The 19,760-nt window shown below is 36.3% G+C and overlaps 1 protein-coding gene across 2 annotated transcripts in view; it reads left to right on the top strand.

Moving 5' to 3' along the window:
* LOC6032741 (alpha-tocopherol transfer protein-like) overlaps positions 1-18,082 on the top strand; it is a 33,049-nt gene extending 14,967 nt beyond the window's left edge. Inside the window, exons 1-5 of one of the 2 annotated variants that reach the window (XM_038263913.1) lie at positions 4,611-4,633; positions 9,120-9,413; positions 10,436-10,627; positions 10,780-11,200; positions 17,640-18,082. In XM_038263913.1, coding sequence (XP_038119841.1) covers positions 9,322-9,413; positions 10,436-10,627; positions 10,780-11,200; positions 17,640-17,834 — 900 coding nt within the window. In that variant the 5' untranslated portion in view covers positions 4,611-4,633; positions 9,120-9,321 and the 3' untranslated portion in view covers positions 17,835-18,082. Of the gene's footprint in view, positions 1-4,610; positions 4,634-9,119; positions 9,414-10,435; positions 10,628-10,779; positions 11,201-17,639 lie in introns of those variants that run through there. The other variant, XM_038263912.1, reaches the window with a different exon arrangement.
* Positions 18,083-19,760: the final 1,678 nt, after the last annotated feature.

Below are 19,760 nucleotides of genomic sequence, written 5' to 3'. Positions count from 1 at the left end.
TCCCGGTTTCTCCTGTCTCGTCAGAGGCGCTGGAGCAGAAATCCCACGTTAGAGGAAGGCCATGCCCCGGGGGGCGTAGTGCCAATAGTTTCGTTTTTCGTTTCGTGAAATTTTCTGATCTTTCCTTTGCCGAAGACACCAAATCGATCAAAAAATTCCTTCAAAAGATACAGATTTTTGAATTTTCATATGTCATTTTTGTATGGACAGCTGCCATATTTGCATGGAAAATTAAATGGACAAACTAATGATGCAAAATGGCTTCTTTGGGCATACCGAAGGCACCAAAAAAGTTTCAGTCGGATTAAAAAATACAAAAAATAAAATTCAAAAAAAAGATCGATTTCGTAGAGAACTGCTAAAGGGTCAAAGATTCAAAATTGGCTGCCAAATTTGTAAGGAAAATTATACGGACAAACCAATGATGCAAAATGGCTTCTTTGGGTATACCGAAGGCACCAAAAAATTTCAGCTGGATTAAAAATTACAAAAAAATCGAATGACTGAAATCTCAGAGAATTGCTTATATGCGCAATTTCGTAAAATAAACAGTTACTTTCTACAAAAGCCCTTGATCATTTTTTTTTATACGAGGAGCACCGATGTTTATAACTGCTTTACTTTACTAAAAAATGAAAATTATGTCAAAATTGAATGCAATTTTAAGACAAAACTCATATGTGAGATCAAAACATCTCAATAGGCGCCCACCGTTAATAAATGATTTAAACCCAATAATCGAGATAAATAGAAAAAAATATTCCATTTATAACGCATAATGTATGAAAAGAGCCCCTTTTACCAAACGTCAGAATTGTCCACGCAAACATGTAACGTGCGTAGACCTAAATTTGGTCGTTGTTATTTTAACGATTCCAGTAAAATAACAACGAAATGAAAGCATGACATTGAAGAATAGTGAGGGGTAAATTTAAATCGTCTTTAATTTTTTAAATTAATTTTATGTATTAAAAAAACCCAAACGAGTGCGTTTACCTTCAAATATTACTTGTGAACCCCAAAATTTATAAAATCTCATACTAATCTCACAATGTATTTTTTTTTCGGAAATTTCCTAAATGTGTATCAAACTACTCTTGGATATAATGCAACTGCTCAATATTAACATTACGTGGTAAACATATTATTGTTATTTTTTCTTGCAATTGGCTTCATAAACAATGGCGTATATGAGCCTAGACGACATATCTACAAAGTTGTATTGACATCGGAGAAGGTCGAGTAACAATTAGCCGAAAAAAATAGTTTTGAGAAAATTGCTCCATTTTTGAAACTGAACATACTAACCAAACAAAAACAAAAATTAGATTGGCAACAAAAACTGTATAACCGTGATAAATTGTAAGCGACTAAATCTAACGCGTTGTGCAACTTTCCCCCAAACACGCTAAACCACCATTTAACAAGTGCCACTTTTAACACTTGCTCCGGGGGAGGAGGGCCATCGAGTTTTGAATTGCCAGTCAGTACACTTGCGGCACCAAAAATTTCGTGGACCCCAATTGCTCTGCACACGAATCCGTCGGGGCCGCCACACGCTAGCCTCCTCTGGCCGGGCCAACCAGGTCCCGCCGGCGCGCAATGATTCGTTTCAATTGAAGTTGCATAACTTTGCCAAATCTCCCAGCCGTGCCTGACAGTGACTCCCCATGGAAATATGAGTCTCCAACGCTGTGGCGTCAGGAGGCCACCCCATGGCGCGGGGAGAAACATAAGACGAGGTCATTATGCCCCACACACACACAGTAACGTAACGTTGTTGGAAGAGGCTGCTGAGTCAAAGATATCTTGGCCACCGTAGCCTAATCTGCATTTTGATTGTTGATTGCTGAGTAAATGTCCGGCAATTATCAAGTTTTGGTTTGTTTTATTACTTGTAAATATTTGCTTTTTTTCCTTGCTCACTGATGATTACGCTTTTTAGTTTATTAGGCTCCTTTATTTGACAAATAAAACTATAAAAGCCGTTTAAATTTGAAACTTGAGATAATTCTAATTGTTCAAGGTTTTGACGAAAATTACTTTTGTAAATCATCTTACTAAACCTTTTACAAATATTTGGATGGCTTTTTATTTTTATTTTCGTGAAGTTTTAAAATCTAGCAGACTAGTCGTAAGATATCGTTACTTCAGTCAAATTTACGAAATTATAAATCCGGATGTTGTGAGATTCAGAATAATATTTAAAATTTAAAGCCTCTCCATGATACGGTCTCCCTGAACTAGGACAATCAAGCCAGCTACGCGTTGCGGTGGCAAGTGCCTGCCAGCAGAGCAGCTAGCACAGAGCTCTGGCGAAATTGTCTTCCGATGAAGAATGCGAATTTCATGAATACCCGTACGGTCACGTGCGCCCGGACTTTATGGGACAGTACCTCTACATTTCGCTTGGCTATCCTCCCCCCACCGTGTCGTGGCCCCTGGATGGCAGCAGACTGGCAGTCTCCGGATTGGCGGAGGTGGCCAAGATTATGGGTACTTCACAAACCGGGCAGAGCCGAACCGAACGCAAAAACCCGTCCGTGCATGCCAGCAACTTTCACAGAAAAAAAAGAAGAAAAATAAAAAAAAATCTTCACGCGCAATGAATCCATGCTTTATTTTGTGTGTAGGGTAGAGTAGTCATCAATGAGACACGGGGAACAATGATAAAATGGCTCTCACAAGTCGTAGTTTCAACCAATCAGGCTCATATTTGGGGGAAAGGTGTGTCTACTGGATACACGTCTGGCATTATCGTGGCTTTGGTTATGGACGCTCCCTTGAAAAGTTATTCATAAATGTTTGATTCTGGGATGTAAAAGTAAATTATGGACAAAAATTACTTTTTCGCTCGTAGGCTGCCATTAACACCAAAACTAATATTTCTTCAAATTTCTTTCGACGTTCCATAGGGATTGAGTTGGGCTACAATGTCCTTTCATAAGGTTTGGCCAAAATTCAGAATATACCCAGTATCCAGGACTGTCTCATTGTTCCCCACTCATTTCAGCTCATGGGTAACAATGAGACACTTTGATTTTTCTTCATTAAACTTTTCAAAATCTATGGAAATCTTTCAAAACATGGATTAAAAGTGATTTTTGGCATATTTATTGAGTTTTAACTTCATTTAACCACAAATACAAAGTTATTTGGTATAAATATACGGATTTTACAAAATTTAAATACTTTTTAGTATAACTTTTGTTAATTAAAGTTTCATGTTGGCAAAATTGCTCTTAAATGTTCAAGGCAAGTTACCTGCAATGGAACAATACAAAAACATGATGTTTTACTAGAAAAATCTTGATTTTCGTAGTGTGTCTCATTGTTCCCCAGCTGTCTCATTGTTCCTGCCAAGTGCGTCTACAATGAGACAGTTGAATAACTCTGGCTGTAGATGTCGGATCGATCTCATGTTTTGGTCAATGTTAGAACACATTAAAAGAAAGAAAATGCAACAAAAAGCTCATTAAAACATGCTGATGAAAAAACTAGAAAAATCGTTGAAAGTTGAAAACCAAAAGTGTCTCATTGATGACTACCCTACCCTACTCTGTGTGTAGTTGGGGTACTTGGTCTCTGGTGGTGTGTAGCTGACGCAGCATGGTCTAGTCTTATGCTGCATGCCATGCTTTATGTTTGTGAGTGTACTAAAGCAGCAGTACCAGCATATCGCGACTATCTGGTCGCTTTGTTGCAGAGAGGACAGATATTTGTACATAAAACCAGTACCGGACCAGGTGATCATCTTCAATACAATATACCGTGTCGGAGTCGTTGGATGGAACATTGTGCGCAAGTGATGTTTTCGATTAACTTCATTAGTGAAGTTTATGGTTTAATTTTTGAGATGTTGATTACAACATGCTTCCAGCTGTGAGGGTTGAATAATTCGAATAAACTGGTGGTGAAATGTTGACAAACAATTTGTCGGAAGATCAAATGTACCTAAATACTTTTTATCTAGGTATTCCCAGATTTGAGATGCAGGTCTATAAATTGATAAATCGTTCATATAAGCAATATAAAAATATTTAGTAGTTTTGAGTCACAAGGAATCACATCAATGAGCCTCTTTTGGTTTTTAACTTTCAACGACTTTTGTTTTTTTTTTACATCAGCATTAATGAGCTTTTTGTTGCATTTGAGTTATCTATGAATCTGGGCGATTTCATGAAAATATATTTTTCAAACTCTGCACATCGTCCAGTGCTTTTGCGCCAAGATTTTTGTTACAGATATTTTAGTATTTTCGAAACTACTAAATATAATTTTTTTATTCATCTCCTAAACTACCGCTCGAAGCTAGTCCGTCCCATTTGTTATTTCGTCAATTTCGAGGTAATGATGCAGTTTGGTTTGAACGCAAACACGACGCAAGCAGCTATTCGTTCTGAAGCCCCATGCTAAGTCTGTTACCTTTCTTTTTTTCTTGCTCATTCTCTGATCGATCTCTGAGCGAACGAATTTCTGGTGAGCGTCCAAGCTTTCCATGCGCCAGTGACAACGCACATCGCGGATTTGGTTTTCTAGCTTCGATACCAGCGGTACTAGCTTCATCGTACACGCGTACACGCGTCGGCTCGTCGGCAATGAATCCAGCGTATGAGCCAAGGTGATTCACTCGGTACGTTTGCGTTTGTCGTAGTGAAGTCTCACGGAGCGTGCAGTCGCAGTTCGCAGTAAAAACGCCTAAATGCATACTACATAATTTTCTTATTTGCTTTAAAAGCTCACAGTTTTGCCTAACGCCTGAATGTCAGTTTTGTGAATTCCAGTAGGCGTTTCAAAGCTTTCAAGAACTTTTAAGCGGCTTTACCGTTACATCGTTTACAACACGGCAAATTCTCGGGTGTGAAAACATTTTCTGCCAGTCATTTTGTAACCACTTTAACGCTCTGGAGCTAGACGGAATTATTTTGTTTTTTCGTTAATTCTTGATATTTTGAAAAGTGAAAAAAAAAAAAACAGTCAGTGAGTACGAATTTAGCGATAGGCAAAAAACATTACGAACATCGCAAATTGTGATCATTTTTGTTATAGCTGACAAAAAATCATGTAATAAGTTGGAAATGAAGAAACATCATCAGGATGTAGTATTAACAGTCAGTTTTAAGGGAATGCATGCAAAATATGTCTTTCCTAACAATTTTTCATCCGAATTTGAAAATTAAATGACTTGTTGTGCTTTGATTCCGGACACTGATAAAAGCTGATTCGAAATCCGGACACTCCTTTTTTCTAATGAATCGCACAAATTTGGACTGAAATGTTAGTGGAGGGCATTCTTTAGGTCTCAAATTCGCTGTTAACATCAAAACAATCGATATTTTATATAAAATTTTTCTTAAACTTAAGGAAATCAAAACCATAAATTTCTGCTTTGCCTTCCCGGTGCTTCGGACGCCTATAAATATTTCACGTGAAATATTTCGCATTTTTGGTAATCTTATAATTTTATTTTATTTAATTGTTTTGGCATTAGCTACAGCGTTCAAACAAACTTGAAATGAGAGTTGATGTTAGAATTCATCAAATAATACAGTTTTGACATTCATAATGCGAATTTATATCCAAATTATTGATAAAACAAGATGAGGTTTCCGGGTTTCGAAGCGTCCGGGAATTCGAATCATGACGTTAGGACGTCAATGACTGTGCCACAAAATTTTATAAGTTTTGAAGCACAATTGATTTAGATCAAAAATTCCTTCAGTGGAATTATCTATGAATTTGGGCAATTTCATAAAAATATATTTTTTTAACGGTGCACATCGTCCAGTGCTTTTGCGCCAAGATTTTTGTTACAGATATATTAGTATTTTCGAAACTACTCAATATATTTTTTTTTTGCAATTCCGTCGTGAAACTACTCACTTTTCCTGTCATTCTTCAACGACGAAATAGCCTACTTTTCTGTACCAAAAATAATAGAATCAAATAGGAACACTTTTCAAAATAACACTTTTCAACATGTTTTTGATTTAAACGATTTATTGACAAAATACATGAAAATTTGACTTAAAATTTCACTCAGTGTGTGTTTTTTGGAATTGCAAAAAAATGTTGTATGGAACTCGTTGCAAAACTTGATTTTTTCAGCACTCTTCGTATTTATCCAACTCGGTGAACCTCGTTGGGTAAATGTACGACTCGTGCTGAAAAAATCCTCTTTTTGCAACTTGTTGCATAAACTACTAATTCATCTCCTAAACTACCGCTCGAAGCTAGTCCGTCCCATATGTAATTTCGTCAATTTTGAGGTTATGATGCAGTTTGGTTCGAAATCATATAAACTATCAGAAAAAAAAACAAAAAAATTAAGTACTTTGTTCTAGAAAACCAGAGAAAATCCACTTTTTCGAGAAATTCTAACATGTAGCCTTATGGGCGGGACAAATTTGACATCCGGTTTTCTCGACTTGCTGTTTTTACATGTGGAATGGACTCGATTAGAGCGGAAGTAAAGTACTGTCTTCTAAGTAATTTACAACATAATTTGCCTATTTTTGCAATCAGCTTGTTGCAGGATTGTGTCCGTAAGTTTGACAATTTTGGAAAAAGGAAACAACAACTTCCTTGGTTTGGCATGTCAAATTTGGCTGAAACTTTTTGGAGGGGTTGTCCATTACTACAAGAAGGCATCATTAGTTAGTTCAAGCAAGTTTTTGAATTTCGTTTGCAGTCATTACTGCATTTTTTATGATTAATCTCATTTTCTCTGATTTTTAAGCATTTTGATCTATGCCGTTGCTAGATGGGCCGTTGGTAACGTCATGATTCGAATTCCCGGACGCTTCGAAACCCGGATACTTCATCTTGTTTTATCAATTATTTGGAAATATGTTCGCATTATGAATGTCAAAATTGTTTTATTTGATGATTTCCAACATCAACTTTCATTTAAAGTTTGTAGTTAATGCCAAAACAATTAAATACAATAAAATTATAAGTGTGTGTGTGTGGTCCAATCCAATACCCGCTAACCGGTAGCGATATTATGGGAAAGTATAGTTTGTATCAGGCTTTGTATATGCCGAATGCTGATACAATTTATCTCAGTCCCGGGTATTAGGTGGTGATAGCCCTCGCGCTGCTTCCAACGACCCGTTTCAGAATGACAGAGCTCCTTGTGGTCCAATTCCGACATCGCTGGGCATTGTTCGGCCCAAACATAGAAGCAAGCATCTGAAGGAAACTCGATCTATATTTAGACTTCCAATCCCGTCAGGCAAATCAGGGATCAGCGCGTATTTAATATGAGAAGATAACATGTTTCAACACTACGGATAAATTCACTGCTAGAGTGTAAACCTTCTGATGGCCGACTGCTTAGCGTCCCAGACCACCAATCCAGAGGTGCGAGTTCGAATCCCACCTGATTCATTTTCGTTTTTGTTCATATTTCAAGTTCAAATTCCTGATTTTGAATTTTGAATTTCAAAGGTACCGGCCGGGATTTGATCCCGGAACCTTCTGCTTATGAGGCAGAATCCGTAACCATTAAGCCACGGAGCCGGATTAAATACAATAAAATTATAAGTTTTCCAAAAATGCGAAACATTTCATTTGAAATATTTCATAGGCGTTCGAAGCACCGGGCAGGCAAAGTAGAAATTTATGGTTTCGATTTCCTTAAATTCTAGCAAATTTTTATATAAATTATCGATTGTTTTGATGTTAACAGCTTATTTGAGACCTAAAGAATGCCATCCACTAACATTTCAGTCCAAATTTGTGCGATTCATAAGTAATATCGAGTGTCCGGAATTCGAAGCAAAAGTGTCCGGATTTGGAATCAGCTTTTATCAGTGTCCGGGATTCGAAGCACAACAAGTCATTTTAATTTTAAAATTCTTATGGAAAATTGTTAGAAAAAACATATTTTGCATGCATTTTCTTGAAACTGACTGTTTATACTACATCCTGATGAAGTTTCTACATTTCCAACTTATTACATGATTTTTCGCCTGCTATAACAAAAAAGATGTGCTACTAAGTGTCCGGATTTCGAATCATGACGTTATTCGTTTCAAAGTTTAAATCCATACCCCTCCCAAGTCAGTTTGTACAGACTTATGTACGATTTCTTAGCACGTTTGAAGATGAGTGGCAAGTCTTTTAAAGAGTGATTTTTAATGGCATATGATCATAGAGCCCTTTTTCAAAAAGAATAAATATGTCTTTAATTACAGTAATAAAACCACAAACCGTAACAAACCATGCCTAAATAGAACGGACAATTCATGGATCATGGTTTTACTTTATTTTAGTGCTGACATCATCTTACTCTTTGCTTTGAAAGAAACCCGTTGTTGACTTTGAAGTGGGTAGACTCTACATTAGCATAAATATTTGACTCTGCTAATTTTTCGTTTCTTGAAGAAACTTAAACAAATGAAAATGTGAATAGTCTGCGGCTGTCGATCTTCTCGATATCAATACTGCTCCTCCTGTCAATAAATTTTTGCGTCCCTTGAAGAACATGCTTTGATTTTTCGTTCTATAATTTGATACCTCCCGCTCTTGACGGTCCCTTTAATATCGACAGAGGCAGAGTCCACTGTAACAAATTGCACTTATACTTCGTTACTTATAACAGATTCTGAAAACAAGCTATCGCTACGATCATGTAGATCATGTAGGACATTGATTAGAACAAATGGACTCTCTGCACTTTATGGAACGACACTGCAACTCTTCTAAAGTTCATTGTACATTATTGACCAACGGCGGGTACTCCGGCTCTTCAATGGCGGAAGAGTTTTGCATGTGCAAGCAAATCGTGGTCACGGTCATGGCCTCGAAGCATTAATTAATTAAAGGCCAAACGGTACGGCCCGGCCAGCTTGAGTATAAGCCCGACCCCAGCACAGTGGTTTGCATTTTACGGTCCAACGCCAACGACTTTGATGTGGTGCATAAATTAATCGACAAGCTGTGACAAAAACTGCACTCTCTGAATAGCTTTGGCACCGAGGAGTTCATCGAACTGTGACTACACGTGGCAAATAATTACAGTTTTCGCTGGGGCCGGTGACACATATTGCTAAGCTGAAATGAAATTAAAAATGCATCGAAATAATCATCATTTTTATTTGCTTTCTTTTCAGGTCATTCCGCATGTTCCCGTTGAGATCAGCTGTCGGAGGGAACAATGTGTAACGTGCTGCTTCCGGAGATAACTTTAGCGAGCTGAGCTAGTCTTTCTGCCTACCTATTTCAACTTTAGAGCCTTCTAGTTGATCCCTTCTACCTAGATGCGTCTGTAAATAGCTTAACAAAGCAATCTTAGCCAACTCATAGTGTGCCAAAATGTCAACCCTATCACATCCCTACAAAGACTGTCCGGAACCGAAGGAGGTTCCCACCGAGTACCGGAAGGACGTGGACGCGCTGTTTGAGTGGTACGTACAGTTATTTTAAAAGTTAATTGATTTTTCTATTTTTCAATCTGAATCTGCTTTTAAATGTTGAAATACAAAAATACAAAAAAAAACAAAAATACAAAAATACAAAAATACAAAAATACAAAAATACAAAAATACAAAAATACAAAAATACAAAAATACAAAAATACAAAAATACAAAAATACAAAAATACAAAAATACAAAAATACAAAAATACAAAAATACAAAAATACAAAATACAAAAATACAAAAATACAAAAATACAAAATACAAAAATACAAAAATACAAAAATACAAAAATACAAAAATACAAAAATACAAAAATACAAAAATACAAAAATACAAAATACAAAAATACAAAATACAAAAATACAAAATACAAAATACAAAATACAAAAATACAAAAATACAAAAATACAAAAATACAAAAATACAAAATACAAAAATACAAAATACAAAAATACAAAATACAAAAATACAAAATACAAAAATACAAAAATACAAAAATACAAAAATACAAAAATACAAAAATACAAAAATACAAAAATACAAAAATACAAAATACAAAAATACAAAATACAAAAATACAAAAATACAAAATACAAAAATACAAAAATACAAAATACAAAAATACAAAAATACAAAAATACAAAAATACAAAATACAAAAATACAAAAATACAAAAATACAAAAATACAAAATACAAAAATACAAAAATACAAAAATACAAAAATACAAAAATACAAAAATACAAAAATACAAAATACAAAAATACAAAAATACAAAATACAAAAATACAAAAATACAAAAATACAAAAATACAAAAATACAAAAATACAAAAATACAAAAATACAAAAATACAAAAATACAAAAATACAAAAATACAAAAATACAAAAATACAAAAATACAAAAATACAAAAATACAAAAATACAAATTACCTACCAACCTTTGCAAAGAAGGCATCGAATCATGATTAAAATCCGACTAATTTTATTTTCTTTTTCCTTTCCCACAGGATCAAGCAGCAGCCCCGGTTCCCGGCGTTCACCCTCAACCATGCCCATCTGTTCCTGCACGCGTGCCACTGGGTCATCGAGGACGCCAAGAAGGCCCTGCAGAAGTACGCACACATCCACGCCACGGCGCCGGACATTTTCGACAATCGGGACATCCTCTCGTCCGGGGTGCAGCTTGTGCTGAATATGACGTAATTTTCCTCTTCCTGTCCCAACCCCTTTCCTCGAGCAATCCAAACGAAACCCAAAACTACTAACTACTATTGATACTGTTTGTTTTGTTTTTCTCTCTCGTTTTACGCCACCCTCCTCCTCCTCGTTATGTCTGGAATTTCCTGTGTAGCCACATGGTTTCGCTGCCGAAATTAACACCGGAAGGATATCGATTATTGTGTTACCGCCTGTCCGACACCGACCCGTCCCGGATGAACTTTGCCGAGGCGGTCAAGACGTTCTGCATGTTCAACGACGTCCAGATCAGCAAGGACGGTCCGATTGATGGCTACATCGTGGTGTTCGACATGAAGGGAGTCCGGTTGGGTCATCTGGCCCGGGTGCAGTTTGGCCCGCTGCGGACCTTCATGAGCTACATCCAGGACGCGCATCCGGTGCGGCTGCGGAAGATCTACATCGTGCACACGGCGTCCTTCATCAACCAGGTGATGGCGCTGATTAAGCCGCTGATCCGGTCCGAACTGCTGGGGCTGTTGCAGTTTTGCTCGTCCGGACCGATTGATATCCTGCCGGCGGAGCTGCTGCCGAAGGTTGGTATCTGGTACTCTATTCTGCAGCCTGAAAAAAATAACTTAATTTTCTAATGTTTTATTTCTGAATTTGGCTTAATTTAATGTCATGGCCTAGACCTTAATTCACCCCTAAAGTTATTCTTTTAACAACAAATGAAATTGCATTACTTGGTTTAGTACAAAATTGCACAACCTAGTTTTCTTTTTTAACTCAACACAAATCCCCTCGCGATGGTGCCACCGCGATGTGCCACTATTCTTCCGTCAGCCAGTCAGTCTGTCACTCAGTGTGCTGGTGATAGTTTGAAAAGTTGTTTTTGCCCGTCAATTGAATTTTTCATTATTAATTTGTTTGCCCTCTGCCGCTTCACCAACGTTGACCGGATCGGAGATAAACTGTGTGGAATGGTACAGAATATGGAATGAGTAAAGGTATTATTTTTTCAAGCCCGTGTACACTGTTTTAACCTTTCCGGTGAAATGGCTACAAAGTTGTGGGAACTTCCGGGATGTGGTTATACTCGGGTGGGAACATCAAAATAAAGATGAATGTCCAAGCTTTGGGTGGCAAATTATTTGGACGAACTTGACCTTCCCTGGTTTTGTTTTTGTTTTGCGACAAATAATAATTTTCATCATTACCCAGCAAAAAATGACGATTTAGAAAGCATATGCTTTTTAGTTCCTACGAAATATTCAGGGTGGAATACACCATATTCTTTTTTAAGTCACCTTTTTTTAAACAATTCTCGATTTACGCATTTTTTTTAAAGTCTTGACTTAAACTGAGAATGTCCTTGACTTAAATTAAGAATATGACTTTAAATAAGAATCATTGGGGTTTTGTTATTTGTGAGAGAATTTTCATAATGTATTAATTTCACATATTTTGTTTGGTTAACATTTAAGCATGGTTTTGGAACATCTGGGATGTTCTAGTCCACCCATAACTTCCGAGAATTTTGTGCAACAGACTTACCAAAGAAACAAGTCGATACTTCAAGATTTTGACAATGGATCCTACCCAAACTGCTTCAGTGAGTGTGGTAGGCTACAGTGCATTGTCGAACAACTTTTTGGGATGAACTGGGTCATCCAAGGATTCACTGTAGTTAAGATCTGTGGGTTTACTACCGTAACAATCAGGATGTCAATATTTTTTTCCCGCTCCCGGTCCCACTCTCGACGGTCTCTTTAATATCTGCAACGAGAGAGTCTACTGTATTTTGAAAACCGGGGTAGCTTTGATGCAGTCCAGACGCGATTATCCGAAAGCCTCGAACAAATTTCACTTCAGATAATCGAACCACGAAAAAAAAGTTTTCGTTTCCTTATTTTTGATTGTTGAGTTTAATTACTCTAAAGGAATTTAGAAATTTTAAATCCAAGATAGCGGCCAAATGGAATTGATTTGATGTTGACAAAATGAATTGGTCATTAAGTAGGCAATCAACTATTCAAATTTGACTAAAATGGGGTCACAGACTTAAAATTTTATGTTTAAAATAAGAAATCTAGTATTTTTTTAAAGGTCCATTAATGTGTGGTGTTTCATACGTTTGTAAGACCTTCTAATATAAACCTAAAATTTAGAAAATACAAAAAAAAATTGTGTCCTCATTCGTTTATCTGAAGTGCCATACAAACCTTCGGATAATCAACTTCGGATAATCGAGGCTTCGGATAATCAAGTCTGGACTTTAGCCACCAATTTTTGGCTTAAAGTGTGCAAATTGAATAAATTCCTTCAATTAAGCTTCATTTGAAAATTCAAACAATAAACTAAATTTGAGGTTAAGGGTGCACAACAACCAAGGAAGTTATTGTCTTCTTACTGCAAAATTGAAAAAACTTACGGACCCAATCCTGCAACAATCTTATTGTAAAAATACCGTAAACCGGGGTGAATTTGATAGGATTTTAATTTATTTTTGGAATAATTTCCAACTGGTAAGGTTTTTTTTTCAAGATTATTAAACATGTACTGGGGTAGGCTACGCAAAATTTGTGCAATGTTTTTTTTTAAAAAAAAAGCTTTTTTAAATATTGTTTTCAAATAAAAGTAACGTTAAAATATCTTAGTTTTAATTTTGTTTGTAAAATAATCGATTTATATTGCAATTGAAACTGAATTCGAAGCACGAATCACAAGTTTTCATCATTTACATGAAATTTATTCAATTGAGTTTGCTTATAAATATGGATATTTTTTTAAATTGTGCTTCAAAAACACATATCATTTATTATTTACAAACTTGTTTTACCTTCTTCTAGTGGTAAATTGTCAAAAGAATCTAAAAATGCATTCCGTTTTCCGATTTAAAATCATGTTCGTTGAAAAAATCATTACACTTTGAGAAGTTTGGAATAATGCCTTTTATTTACATTTCCTTAATTATAGTTAACTAACTTTTTAAAATCTTCAAAATTATATGAAAAGTGCTTTTTGAGGTACCGTAAACCGGGGTGACTTTGATAGGATTTCAATTTGTTTTTAGAATATTTTCCAACAGGTAAGGTTTTTCATAAGATTATTATTTTTAAAACATGTACTGGGGTAGACCACACAAAGTCCATGCACTATTTCGGAAAAAAAAAATTTTCAATAATGTTTAGAAAAATAGTTGGGTAATTCTCCGCCAACTCACACAGCAGTTGCCCCGACCCCTCTTCGATTTGCGTGAAACTTTGTCCTAAGGGGTAACTTTTGTCCCTGATCACGAATCCGAGGTCCGTTTTTTGATATCTCGTGACGGAGGGCGGTACGACCCCTTCCATTTTTGAACATGTGAAAAAGAGGTGTTTTTCAATAATTTGCAGCCTGAAACGGTGATGAGATAGAAATTTGGTGTCAAAGGGACTTTTGTGTAAAATTAGACGCCCGATTTGATGGCGTACTCAGAATTCGAATAAACGTATTTTTATCGAAAAAACACTAAAAAGTTTTAAAATTCTCCCATTTTCCGTTACTCGACTGTAAAAATTTTGGAACATGTCATTTTATGGGAAATTTAATGTACTTTTCGAATCTACATTGTCCCAGAAGGGTCATTTTTCATTTAGAACAAAATTTTTCATTTTAAAATTTCGTGTTTTTCTAACTTTGCAGGGTTATTTTTAGAGTGTAACAATGTTCCACAAAGTTGTAGAGCAGACAATTGCAAAAATTTTGATATATAGACATAAGGGGTTTGCTTATAACCATCACGAGTTATCGCGATTTTACGAAAAAAAGTTTTGAAAAAGTTGGTCGTCATCGATCATGGCCATTCATGGTCACCCGCGACAGACACGGACGACGAAACAAAGAGAAACGCAAAAATTAACTTTTTCAAAACTTTTTTTCGTAAAATCGCGATAACTCGTGATGTTTATAAGCAAACCCCTTATGTCTATACATCAAAATTTTTGTAATTGTCTGCTCTACAACTTTGTAGAACATTGTTACACTCTAAAAATAACCCTGCAAAGTTAGAAAAACACGAAATTTTAAAATGAAAAATTTTGTTCTAAATGAAAAATGACCCTTCTGGGACAATGTAGATTCGAAAAGTACATTAAATTTCCCATAAAATGACATGTTCCAAAATTTTTACAGTCGAGTAACGGAAAATGGGAGAATTTTTAAAACTTTTTAGTGTTTTTTCGATGAAAATACGTTTTTCGGAATTCTGAGTACGCCATCAAATCGGGCGTCTAATTTTACATAAAAGTCCCTTTGACACCAAATTTCTATCTCATCACCGTTTCAGGCTGCAAATTGTTGAAAAACACCTCTTTTTTCGCATGTTCAAAAATGGAAGGGGTCGTACCGCCCCTCCGTCACGAGATATCAAAAAACGGACCTCGGATTCGTGATCAGGGACAAAAGTTACCCCTTAGGACAAAGTTTCACGCAAATCGAAGAGGGGTCGGGGCAACTTTTCCCGATTTCGTGTGAGTTGGTAGAGAATTACCCAGTTACGTTAAAAATTCTTAGTTTGAATTCCGGGGTGACTTTGATAGTCATAGTTTTTCTTGTTAAAATCATATTTAAGATGTTCAAACTTCATTTGTACGTTAAATGTACCATCACTAATGTAGCTGATATAGTTTTTAAGAAAAAAAATCAATGTTTATATTTAGTTAACTAAGTGTATAAGCTTTTAAGCAAAATACATATAAATTTTAGGTAAAATTGTTAAAAAGTCGGAATTTTGCCTGAAATTTGTTAAAATTAGTTTTGTTTATAAAATTATCGATTTATATTGCATTTTATACTGAATTCGAAGCACGAATCACAAATTTTCACATTTTACATGAAATTTGTTCAACTGAAATTGCCTTTAAATTTAGAGAGTTTTTATAATTGTGTTTCAAAAACACATAGTATTTATTTTTTACAAACTTTTTTAACCTTCTCCTAGTGGTTTTTTGTCCAAAGAATCCGAAAATTCATTCCGTTTTCCGATTAAAAATCATGTTCATGGAGAAAATCATTACACTTTGAGAAGTTTAAAATAATGACATTCATCAACATTTTCTTAACTATAGTTAACTAACTTTTTAAACTTTTCAAAATTTTATGAAAAGTTCTTCTTGAGGTACTTTGAACACTTCTCTACCACGGTCAGTATGTTTCTAAACCATTCCTTACGTATTTTAATTGTACTCTTCATTTTGCGGAAAAATCGCAAACCTATCAAAGTCACCCCGTTTTACGGTACTTTGAACACTTCTCTACCACGGTCAGTATGATTCCAAACCATTCCGTTCCGTTTGAAGATAGTAAAAAATCTGTTACAAAAAAAAGTGCAAAAGCTCTGGTTGATGTGCCCCGTTAAGTAAATAAAAAGATCCAAGTTTGATAATAAAAACATAAAAAAGAATTCTTTATTGAAATATCAATTTTTGATGCCATCAAACGAAATTTTGTAGTATGATTCATATATTTTCCAACTCTGCTTAGAAAATTGTTCTAATGAAAATGCTTATAAATCTGAAGATTTTGTGATTTCTGTATCTTTTAAAACTTAAGAGCGAGTCCACGAACAGGGCATACCCCTTTGTATGGGATGTCGTTTGTACCTCACCAATCTGCCTGAAATTTTCAGGGGTTGTTTGTACATATAAAACTAGCATCTGGCCAAAATATGAGCACTCTAGATCAACGGGAAGTGGGGCAAATCGGAACACAAAGTTTTAAGGTTCAAAAGGTCAAAAATCTCAAAAAGGCTGTAACTTAGGCAAAACTCAATTTAATTTCAAAATTCAAAATGCATCTGAAAGGACTTAAAAAATGCAACAAAATGCAGGGTAGAACATCCCAATTGGTTGAATCTTAAGGGAGTTATTGGCATTTTAGTGGAAAAATAGCATAATTTTCAAACTCAAATAAAAAAGTGTTCCATCCAGATATCAGCTCGGTTCGGCCTGCAGCTTGAAGGGGACATCTGCATTTTTAATTTTGAAATTTAATTGAATTTTGCCCAAGTTACAGCCATTTTACGATTTTTGACGTTTTTGAACCTTCAAACTTTGTGTCCCGATTTGCCCCACTTCCCGTTGACCTAGAGTGCTCATATTTTGGCCAGATGCTAGTTTTATATGTACAAACAACCCCTGAAAATTTCAGGCAGAATGGTCGAAGCGAGATGGTTATGCTTTGCTCATGGACTCGCTCTTAAAACTTGTGACCTAGAAACTCATTTCAGTTGTCCTAAGCAGCGATGGAATAATCATCATCAAAAGAAAATACTTGGATGTTTATCAAGAGAAAAAATCCGAAGAGAGCTTGGCTCTCTTCTCTCGCGCACGAGAGATCGTTTAAAGGAATCTAAAAAAATCATCATCTTGATTATTCGGCGGAACATCTTTTTCACTACTACACTTGCAAGTGTAACGTCACACGTAGAAAAATGACCTGTCACATTTCGTAGATGGGCAATGTGTGTAAACAAAGTGAAATAAATATTTTGAATTGGTACTGACAGGGAAATTCACAAAAAATCATCAGCAGATTGATTTGCCTCCTCTCTCTTTCGCGGGTGAAGAAAGTTCGCTAGCGAAAATGATTGGCGTGAAATTATGTAGGGAACATCATGGTAGGGAATAAGGAAAAAAGTTAGAGAATTCGTAAAAATATAGCATAATGTGTGGCATTTGAGCGAGGAAAATAATTTTTTTCGCAATCCCGCTGTGAAACTACTAACCTTTTCTTTATTTCTAGAATAACGAAACGGCTTACTTTGCGGTACCAAAAATAAAAGAACTGGAAAGTACATTTCAGCATTTTGTTGAGTGCTAAAAATTTCATCTTTTCAAAACTATTTTCTTAACGTAATACTTTTCGATGTTGATTTGGAATTTGCGTTTATCCAACTCGGTCAATAGTTGTAGTTATGAATAAGTAGATAAATATCCTGATAGGTGATAAACCTTTTTATCATTTCTTTTTCCCTTATTCGTTTTTTTCCAGGACTACGGTGGCCCACTTACGGAGCTGGCCGCCATGCACGCGGAGCAGAAGAAGGAAATCGAAACCGACTATCGCGAGTGGCTGATTGACTCTGGCAGCCTGAAGGAAGCGCCCAAAAACAGCACAACGGCGTCCTCGGGCTCCAGCTCGATAAAACCACCGGTGAAGGGCTTCCGGGGGTTGGAGATCGATTGATTAGTAGTGGGGATAATTTCGTACGAAAGGATAAGAAAATTTAAAAATACACACACATATCACCTTAACTCTGGTGTCAAGACAGGAGAGGACATCGTTACGAGGAGCGCGTGATAGATTATGGATCATTTGGTTGAGGCATATTTTAGAAATTTTAGTCGTATAGCGTGTCAAATATTACAGAAAAAATCCACAAGTTTGTATGGAACTCTCCGTTGTTTATTACAGCAAGTAATTTATTTTGTGTATGGTTTATATCATGTTCTGAAAGAAAATCCTTACCGATCTTTTACTATGATACTGTTATAATAGGAAAAAGGTCCATCAGATTTCGGTATGCAGATGAACCGGTCTGTTGCCAAAGTTTTTAGCCAGATTCTCTAACAAAAACGAAACGCAAAATCCATAACCCTACGAAATGGTTCACCTAACAAATAAAACAACCCAACAGGCGAGCAACCGGGGGAACAAAAAAAATCACCTGCAAAATCGCGAACATTCAACAGGGGGCTTTATATGCAGTTTGCCAACCTCAGCTGGCATAAAACCGTGGCGAAAACCGCTACTAAAAAAATCCTTACAAACATTAGCTTTTACATCCCGGCCGACCTGTCCGCACCGCACCGCCACCAGGCCGGCAGTTGCTTCTGCTGAGGTGAGCTTTGCCGTGTGTCGGCTGTTGATTAAAAGTCTATTGGTGTTTTCGCCTCTGGCTTTGCGATAAGGGTTTTCCCCAGAGAAAGAGAGAAAGAGCGTACTCTGTTGATAAAAACGTGACTTTGTGTGGTCACCTAGAAGGGAGATTTGCATTATAAGGAATCGAATGGGATTTATCGATAGTTTGCTAGAAGATTTCTTGAGTTTTTTTAAAAGGTCCAATTAACCAAATTTCCAGTTTTTGCTTTTTGGGTGGCTTTGGTTTGTTGGACCATTTAAAAAAACTCGAGGATTTCGCTTTTCCACACAGACAAAAATATTCCTGTAAATTTAAATTATTTATCATGTATCAAAAGGTGTTGTATATTTACATTAGATTCATTGGAAATCTACATTAGATTCATTGGAAATTTACATTAGATTCATTGGAAATTTACACTAGTTTTGTTGGAATGATTCAAATCAACTAATTCTGATTGGCAAATGGGAATGAGAAATTCGACTAGGATTGCCGTAGGAAAAGGATTTGACCTATGCTCTATTTTATAAATATTGAAGTGGGCAGCAAAAGGAAATTTTTATTTTAAAAAGATGTTTCACCGGTAGGTGAGCTTTCTCGGCGACGGCCAAGTGGGATTACGCTGGACTGGGATTGAACAGACGACGGGTAGGATGTTCGGTGTTACTGCTGCTACCCGCTGCCGACTGAGCCATCTTCGCATTTTGAAAACAAGCGGCTACAGCATCAACTTGTTCAGGTCGATTTATTCGCTCGACAGCATTGCCTTGGCGTTCTCGATTGCGAGATTCCTACTCGAAACTAGGCATCCGAAGGCTTGATTGTTGAGGCAATTGCAAACCTCTTTTTACACCTAAGCTTCCATCCACCTCGGGATTCGAACTGACGACCTTTGGATTGTAAGTCCAACTGCCTACAAGCGACTCCACCGAGGCAGGACTCAGGGAGACGACTCCTACACCTGGATTGAGCTAACGACTTAACTTTCTAGGTTAGACCGGGGCCAACATTGACTTCCCCGTCCGACGGAAGGCGTGGTCAGACAAATCTCGGCCCGAAAAATGCCACCGGGACCGTATTAATTTTTACCATCAAACATCAGGGATACCAACTTACTCAATTCCTTAGGCAAACATAAGTATCTGTGCTGACAATTTAGAACAATTTAGATCGTTAATGTTGGTAAAAAAAACTTTGCATGCAAAAACGTCTTCTTTAAATCAGTAATTACGCTTCTGATTGCCAACTGC

Source organism: Culex quinquefasciatus, chromosome 3 (genome assembly GCF_015732765.1).
Source record: "Culex quinquefasciatus strain JHB chromosome 3, VPISU_Cqui_1.0_pri_paternal, whole genome shotgun sequence".
In the NCBI taxonomy this organism is placed as follows: domain Eukaryota; kingdom Metazoa; phylum Arthropoda; class Insecta; order Diptera; family Culicidae; genus Culex; species Culex quinquefasciatus.
The sequence above is the reverse complement of the archived record's forward strand: the minus strand, read 5'-3'. Positions and strand labels throughout refer to the sequence as shown.